This window comes from Liolophura sinensis, chromosome 2 (genome assembly GCF_032854445.1).
Source record: "Liolophura sinensis isolate JHLJ2023 chromosome 2, CUHK_Ljap_v2, whole genome shotgun sequence".
In the NCBI taxonomy this organism is placed as follows: domain Eukaryota; kingdom Metazoa; phylum Mollusca; class Polyplacophora; order Chitonida; family Chitonidae; genus Liolophura; species Liolophura sinensis.
Window position 1 is genome coordinate 1,165,998 of NC_088296.1, and position 9,217 is coordinate 1,175,214.

Genomic DNA, 9,217 nt, shown 5'->3' on the forward strand with positions numbered 1-9,217 from the left:
GTGGTGTTGTGGTGGTTGTAGCAGTGGTGACGTGGTGGTTGTAGCAGTGGTGACGTGGTGGTTGTAGCAGGAATGAAAGAGTTCATTTGTTGAGGAAACATTGTTGTTGTTGTCACCATCTACCTTCATACCTGGAACAGGCGCACAGGTGACATTGTTGTTGACTTCAAGTTACACTGATCATTTTATTGTGGATACACTGTTGTTATCTAACCCTCACGCTGCACAGTGGTGACGATGGTTGTTGTAGCAAGAATAAAGAAGTCCATTTGTTGAGGACATGTTGTTGTTGTTACCATCACGTTTCAAACCGTAAACCGGTAGTGGTGTCGTTGCATCACGCCCTCAGAGCCTGAATCCTGTACATAGCCGGGGGGTAGTCATCCATGGCCAGATCCTGGGCGTTCCTCAGTAAACGTTCAGCCCTGTCAACAGCAGGAAAACACAGAACACACGTAGTCAACGATGCCACCATGATGAAGTTTACAATCCTGTGATCATCCATGTGATAAGGCATCCTAAATGCAAATGTGCTGGTACATAAACAGACAGACGGACAGGCAGACAAATGGAAAAGTGGACAGGGGGTCGATTCCATTGGTTTCCCAATGGCCACTGAAGGAGGTAGTGGTCACTGGGGGCGGTAGTGGCCACTAATGTGTCATTCCATTGGCCACTTGTGGAGACCAGTGACACCGGTCTGACGTTAGTGGAGACAGTGGCATGTAGTGTAGCGTCTAAACTCACGCAACTGGACGCGACTTCCAGAACAGTGGGATGTCACGCTGTGTCCTCTGGTGGCCACTGAATCTGCCACCAGTGGAGGTCAGATCAACAAATGGAATGCACCCAATGACTGAGAGATAAACTGTCAGCCTGACAGATAGATTGAAAGGGATCTTTGGATTGACACACAAACGAAACAGAGAGACATACAGCCTGACAGACAAATAGATGGTCTGACAGATAGACTTACAAAGAGACAGACATACAGCCTGACAGACAAATAGATGGTCTGACAGATAGACTAACAAAGAGACAGACATACAGCCTGACAGACAAATAGATGGTCTGACAGATAGACTATCAAAGAGACAGACATACAGCCTGACAGACAAATAGATGGTCTGACAGATAGACTAACAAAGAGACAGACATACAGCCTGACAGACAAATAGATGGTCTGACAGACAGACTAACAAAGAGACAGACATACAGCCTGACAGACAAAAAGATGGTCTGACAGACAGAATAACAAAGAGACAGACATACAGCCCTGACAGACAAATAGATGGTCTGACAGACAGACTAACAAAGAGACAGACATACAGGCCTGACAGACAAATAGATGGTCTGACAGACAGACTAACAAAGAGACAGACATACAGGCCTGACAGACAAATAGATGGTCTGACAGATAGACTAACAAAGAGACAGACATACAGCCTGACAGACAAATAGATGGTCTGACAGACAAACAAAGAAACAGACATACAGACCCGACAGACAAATAGATGGTCTGACAGATAGACTAACAAAGAGACAGACATACAGGCCTGACAGACATATAGATGGTCTGACAGATAGACTAACAAAGAGACAGACATACAGCCTGACAGACAAATAGATGGTCTGACAGATAGACTAACAAAGAGACAGACATACAGGCCTACAGACAAATAGATGGTCTGACAGATAGACTAACAAAGAGACAGACATACAGCCTACCAGACAAATAGATGGTCTGACAGATAGACTAACAAAGAGACAGACATACAGGCCTGACAGACAAATAGATGGTCTGACAGATAGACTAACAAAGAGACAGACATACAGGCCTGACAGACAAATAGATGGTCTGACAGATAGACTAACAAAGAGACAGACATACAGGCCTGACAGACAAATAGATGGTCTGACAGATAGACTAACAAAGAGACAGACATACAGGCCTGACAGACATATAGATGGTCTGACAGATAGACTAACAAAGAGACAGACATACAGCCTGACAGACAAATAGATGGTCTGACAGATAGACTAACAAAGAGACAGACATACGGGCCAACAATAGATGTTCTGACAGATTGACTAACAGACAGACAAAAAGACATTTAATGGCCCAAGAATTAAAATTTGTATATATTTGTCTAAAACTAACACTTCATAGGTGTTTCAAACTATGGTCGAAAGATAAGTGTTCAAAACACCATTTTCAAAATTTGACTGGAGTCAAATCAGGATTTAGGCTTCCCACTTGTGAACGACATCACTTTTAAGGACCTAATTTTATATTCCGTGTTATTTTTTCACTTTCCAGGGTTCTATAATTTAAGTACAAATCTTCATGTGGAGATTAAAGAATGCTACAAATTTGGGAGCTGATTTATCGATACATTTCAAACATGATTCAACACCAGAGTGATATTTAACACTAAAAAATCAAGAATTTTCACAAACTTATTAAAAAATAAACTTTTCTCTAGGACTTCCCCAATCTGTAAAACCTTTCAACAAAATCTGGGTGCACTGGAAGACTTCAAGGATAACAAGGAACCTGGAGCTTTGAAGAACCAATCTATGAACACATCATACTTCGAAGCTTCACTACTTGGACAGAGAAGCAATTAAAGCAGAAAATTCTCTGTCCAGGTGATAAGTAACATCACATGTAAGAATACAAAGAAGTCAACAAAGCTGAGCTGGTCAGAGGACAGACCTGCGTGCTTTCTTCTCCCTCCTCTTGCGGACGCAGACGACAGCAAAGATAGCGATGAAAAGGATGGGGATGAGGACAGCCATGAGAACCAGTGTGAGGAACAGCGTCTCATCCTTCCCGCTTAGGTGGTGGAAAAAATCCTGCCCATCTGGCACAAACGGGGAAAGAGTGTGGTTATACACAAATGTCTGGTTGGCAGTTGTGCTGGCTGAAATCATACAACACAAATGTCTGGTTAGTGTTATTGTGCTCTACATGTGTACAAACCCTAATCTCAATACCTGCAGTACTTTTTAAGATACCACCCCTAACATTTTGTTTAACACTGCTTTCACTGTTACTGGATGCCGATGCTCACGGTATGGACATATGACATAAAGTGCAGGCAAGCTAAAAGTGGTATATGTCGCTGTCTCCCTCCACTGAGAGGTCAATCAGCAAAGAAATAGGATTCAAGAAGACAACACAAAAGTACACACGCATAATGATTCCTCGTCACCATATAAGTGAAAGATTGTTAAGTATGACATATAGCCCCTAGCACACATAAATGTACATGCAAACTTACTGTCATTGAGATTTTCCATAACTTCCTGGGTAATGGTCGTTACAGTAGTCCATGGAGTTGTGTGCTCTTGAGTATAGGTCGCATTCTCACTTGTTGCCATCAGATCGGTGAGGTTTGTTGTTGACACTGTGATCGTGGCATTATCAGAAAAGAATTCCGTGAGGTTGACCCCTGGAGAGGTCATGTTGGTGGCGACACCCAACTACCTAAGGGAGGGTTCTGACAAGTTGGGAAATCTGCAATTGATTTATTTATTTATTTGTTTATTTGATTGGTGTTTTACGCCGTACTCAAGAATATTTCACTTATACGACGGCGGTCGGCATTATGGTGGGTGGAAACTGGGCAGAGCCTGGGGGAAACCCTTGACCACCTGCAGGCTGGTGGCTGACCTTCCCACATATGGCCGATCTGGAATTGAGCACATACATGACTTGTTTTATCTTCCAATAATAAATACTCAGAAACTCTCCAATAAAATGAAAACAAAAACAGTGGCTGCCATTACCAGCAGACATATTTCTAAATTTAAACACATTCTTCATGCTACAATCATATCTGTGACATGCACATAACTTTATCGTGATATGTTCGCACCAATTGTGCAATAAATATCATTGCAGTTATGTATTGGCCCTATTAAGGCCTACATAACACTTGACTCCTTGAATCCCTTCACCACCTGCATTTCATTTCACCCTGTCAACACCTTGTACAGACACAACAGCGCTGAAGGTACAACTACAGTATGTACGACACCTGTCTAATGGAACAGTCAGTTCACCCTTGGAGTCTTATCATCTGGTTTACACTCAAGATGTCTTAGGGAAGGTGATGTAGTTAGATTCACCCCACTGTTGTCGCTGTCACCATGAAGACGAAGATCAATTCCCTTGTCCCATTTTGTCTGTCAGCGACTGTCAGCTGACACATCAAAATAACATCTAAACTGCATCGTACACTTACTCTTGTACTTTCGTTAAAATTTCGTTCGCAACGCTTCCTTCTTCACATAGAATGTCTCCTTTCTTTTTAAATCACTGTGACACGTTCAAAATGAGAAATATTACACTAAATTCAGATCAAATTCCGCCAAATTTGTGATATCTCGCTAGAAATCGATAATGCAAGTGTGTACCTCCAAAAAGTGAAGAAGTAGTAAACTAAGGGAGACAACTTACACCGGAATCCACCTAATCTAATGACGGATAACACAGCAAGTAACGTACCGGTAGCTTGAAGTTCTAGTCCAGCGAAATCACATGTCTACAAAACGTAAAAGTTTGGTGTGTGTGTGTGTTTTTTTTTAAGTCAGTAGGTTAAAAACTTCAGTTCTTTTTTTAATGTTTACAAATTTAATGTTTTCTTTTAGTGTTTTGAGTCAACTTTGGGATTTGCCTCCAAACCAGTTGGCACGCGGTAATTGCGTCGCCTTGGACTTTAAAATGCCGTATACATTATCAAAACAACTCATATTCGTATTAATTTTACATTCTTGGTACGAACATGTGCAGTTATGATCCATATTAGAAAATTTGTCATAATGGCGTTATCACTGAACTAGCACTTTAGATAACTGAACAAAACCTGGGATTACGATAGTGTCTATCTTAATCTCAGACAAAACCAACCGAAGAACCAACACACCAAGTATTTTGTATCAATATGCGGGAATCGCATTGGCTTAGTGCATTAGTAAATACAGAATAAAATAATACTTTTCCACACAAAATTTCAGGTTCTCTTGATTTATTTATTTATCTATTTATTTGATTGGTGTTTCATGCCGTACTCAAGAATATTTCACTTATACGACGGCGGCCAGCAACCCACCACCATGTATCCGTAGGCTGCTGAAAAACCTGGCCACGTACGTCTGGAGAGGAAGCCAGCATGAGCTGGACTTACAGCGACCGCATTGATGAGAGGCTCCTGAGTCACTGATGAGACGGACTGAGACTTTGCTGTAGGTTCAGTTATCAAAGGTTCGATCTGGTGTTGCAGACAAAGAATGGCGGTAGTAGGCCACAGTCCACAATTATCTTTGATTATCCTGATTATCTTTGTTCCCACACAAGAATCACTTGTGTTGAAATCTAACACAAGCATTCGTGTTGTTTCATTCAACACTTAAATATGTTACCCCAAATATGTGTTAAATAAATGTAAAGTACGTATGTTTGTGATGCAAAGTAAGACAAAAAAGGGACAAACAAGACCTTGTGTTATTTCAACATGTTCAAATGTAACACAAAACTTTTGTTGAGAAGAACACTTTGTGTTCACAACACACGTGTTTTTTGTGTGCCCTCAGACAAATGCAGCCAAATTCCTTATGGGAATCGAACGATGACATTTGTCACTAAATTGAAATAGAAGCTGATTTAACAGAACTTTTCACTACTTTTGCCTAGTGTGCCTCCGCCTCCATTTACTTAAAAAGCACCCAATGTACACCACAGAGAGATAAATGAAAAGGGCATCCCAAAGGAGCAAAAGAAAACATATCTAAGAAATAGCAAAGGATTATATTCGTTTCAATTGTGGTGGTAGCCAGTTATCAAAAGCTCGACTGGGCTAAATCACGGCTGCAAAGTATTCATAGTTCACTAATCGTATCGTTCTCACAATGGAACTTATATCAAAGAAAATATATACAATGGGCTGAGGCCGATATTTTGTTATTACACATAAAGCTGTATAAGTGCGGCCTTCAGCAAAGCGCCTTGTCTCACTCCACCGAGGACTTTCACCAGCACATCTGTCCACAGCGGGATTGATATATAACGAGAGGTCAGGGGTGTTGACAGAATCGGTGGTTCAAAGCCGGCTTTGGACAGAGAATTTGCAGGTTCCTCCCCAATCAATGTGAGGCCTTTGTGAAAATACACAATCGATGGAGAGGTTTTTGCAGCCTAGCGCCAAGGCCATTTGTCCCTCTTTAATATGGCCTGCATATATATATATATATATATATATATATATATATATATATATATATATATATATATATATATATATATATGTATATATATATATATATATATATATGCAGACCATACTAAAGAGATATATATATATATATTCCCTTAGCTAAAGATCGATTTGGAAAGTTATTCAACAAAAGCACAAGATTATCCAGTCCATCGCAATGATGTAGTCACGAGTAAAAATCAATTATCTGATGTCCCATTTCCACTTCAAATAATAGTATAGACATGGGAGTCAGTATCAGTTTAAAGCACCGCGAAGATTTTAAACTAAAAAATAAACAACAAGAACAAAAAACAACAAAACAAAACAGATAAGCTGGTTTTAAAGTGTAATTAGTTCACCAGTTTCATTTGGCGCCCGGCTGTTATATTAAAAATACTAAAAAAGTCATGGGTTTTCTCCCAGGCTCTGCCAAATATCCTCCCATCGTAATGCTGACATCATTCGTAAAAGTGAAATATTCTTGAGTACGGCCTAAAACATCATTAAAGTAGAATCAATACATAGCTATTTAAAATCAAATTGTCAAAATGCAAAATAATTGGCGACCTTAAAGTGATCCCAATCTTGGATAGCATACACATGTAAATGATGACCTGAAGTTTAATACAGAAATCGTGCAGAACAAACACATCTGCCCAGGGGCCCTAGAGTTAGAACACAACAAGACCGAAGTAAAATATCTCATATCTGCCTGGTTTAGAGAGAGCTGTAATTAATAAGCCAGATTTGGTCAAAGAGAGTCCAATAAAAGGAAAAGAAAAGGGGAGGTATCAACAGCTACAGAATCTCCGTTGCCGTTTCGGACATTGTACATTTATTGTTGAACGTGGTATTATCGTTTAACAAAACGCCGTTGTTACGTCGCCATTGTTATCATGGCGGTATTGTCCTTCTGTGCTGGAGGGTGTTGAACAGGGGGAGGGATGTGATTGTTAAGCTTTGTGGCCTGTGTATTATTAGCCGTGAACTGTGAGTTATGGTCGTGCGGACGGTGTAATATTTGTCGGGTTTAGGGCTCACCTCCTAGGGTAGGGGCACTATAACGCACGAGGGTCGTTTTGGATGACCGTAACGACGACCCGATAAAGACGATGGCGAAAGTTCAGTCTGTCGCCAGCGCCTTTGTATGGCCATTTACGTGTGACACCGAGAGTATCCATACCTGAAGCTGGCCGGGTACAATGGGCCCCTACACACCTCACAAAGGCCACTGTCCCACGGGCGGTGTTGTACCTCGCATTAATGATGTTGAATGTACTTGACGGAATTATGAAGAGCTACAATTACATGTGAATGGCTCATTTGTTCCGGAGTGGCGCGCAAAAATAACCGATAAACAGTGATTACCAGAGTTATTCGACACCTTGCCCATTCACTGTGCGAACTGATGTGTTCATAAGTTTAAATAACATCGAATTTATGATCTAATGGTATCCATCACTTATATTAATATTGTGAATTTGATGTTATATATGCTTTTACACCTAGGGTACGCATAAATATGCAAATTGTATTAATTTCTGTTGTTTTCTAGTTTTTATTCTACTCTTACTCTTCTATTCTATATTTTGTTCAACAGTCTATTCTATATTTTGTTCAATAGCCTATTCTGTACTCTGTTCTATATTTTGTTCTATATATTCTGTTCAATGTTTCTAGTTGCAATTAGTTGTCAATATATCTGCAATGCGTAGTTGCTTGAGTCGTCAATGCATCTGCAATGCGTATACTTCCTTGAGCTGTTAATGCATCTGCAATGCGTATACTTCCTTGAGCTGTTAATGAATCTGCAATGCGTATATTTCTTTGAGCTGTTAATGAATCTGCAGTGCGTATATTTCCTTGAGCTGTTAATGAATCTGCAATGCGTATATTTCCTTGAGCTGTTAATGAATCTGCAATGCGTATATTTCCTTGAGCTGTTAATGAATCTGCAATGCGTATATTTCCTTGAGCTGTTAATGAATCTGCAATGCGTATATTTCCTCGAATTGTATAGGATATCGACGATGTAGGTTTATATGTCGAAGATAATAAATGTCTGTCCTTAAGACACAAGGAATGATTCCACAGTTTTGACAAGGCAGAACGTAGTACTTCGATATACAATGCGTAATTCAAGGCTCCGGGGGGGGGGGGGGGGGGATTCTAATTGTTATAGACTTGACTACAAAAAACATTAGGCAGGTCTTCATAATTTTATCCCGTAAAAAGGAAAGCCTTTAATTTAAGTTTGAAAACCTGGCGTGGAATGAATAGGCTCCTGGCGGTTCAAGGGGCGTATTATAAACAGAGAAGGAGCGATGCAAGAAATTTAAAATCCGTGTGATTTTTTTTATGGATTATGCTTTAAAGTGAAAACATTGTCACTGTTGTGATTATATATCTTCCTTAAGACTACGGTACTGGGGGCCCTCCGGTTTCCCCCACCCACAAACCTATCATATTCAGGATATATGTAAATCTAAAGACGCTTTCCGCGTATAGGCTATGTAAAAAGCTCCCGGATTTATCTCCTATAGATAGTCAGCTTTTAAATTTAGGTTTAAATTTTGGCTGAACTGTAAGTCTAAATTAAAGTGCTTCTGACAATTCGAGAGACTTTCTGGAGACGGAGCGCAGGATGAAACTACAAATGAGTTCAATTTTTCTCTTTCTCGATTTTATAGCGATAAAAATTGCCATTGATTAAGTCGTCCGTCCGGATTATTTCGGTTCCTCCACGCATAAAAATTGAACCCCGTTGTATAAATACAAACAATACATCAGCCATTGGTGTGTATATGGCATTAACAAATAAACAAATAAACAACTGTGTTAATTTGGATATTTTATTTCAAACTAATGTCTCCAAAAGAAGAATCTAATAGCTTAGAATATGTATTTATCTATAGTTGTTTTACACCGATTTCAATAACTCAGCTACGAAATAA

At 39.9% G+C, this 9,217-nt stretch overlaps 1 protein-coding gene across 1 annotated transcript; it reads right to left on the bottom strand.

Annotated features, from left to right (window-relative positions):
- Positions 1 to 214: 214 nt before the first annotated feature.
- On the bottom strand, positions 215 to 4,399 carry LOC135462688 (uncharacterized). The gene is made up of 4 exons (XM_064739911.1): positions 4,254 to 4,399; positions 3,288 to 3,523; positions 2,720 to 2,927; positions 215 to 425 (listed from the first exon to the last, which is right to left on the bottom strand). The coding sequence occupies exons 2-4, from the start codon at positions 3,469 to 3,471 to the stop codon at positions 338 to 340; spliced, it is 480 nt and encodes a 159-aa protein (XP_064595981.1). The 5' UTR covers positions 3,472 to 3,523; positions 4,254 to 4,399; the 3' UTR covers positions 215 to 337.
- Between the last annotated feature and the right edge of the window lie 4,818 nt (positions 4,400 to 9,217).

Bases quoted from the DNA above. Each gene is read 5' to 3' on its own strand.
- LOC135462688 (XM_064739911.1), bottom strand. From the start codon at position 3,471: ATGACCTCTCCAGGGGTCAACCTCACGGAATTCTTTTCTGATAATGCC. The intron at 2,928-3,287 runs GTAAGTTTGCAT...GTATGATTTCAG, and splicing joins TATGGAAAATCTCAATGACA to CCAGCACAACTGCCAACCAG. The intron at 426-2,719 runs GTCTGTCCTCTG...TGCTGTTGACAG, and splicing joins AGGGAGAAGAAAGCACGCAG to GGCTGAACGTTTACTGAGGA.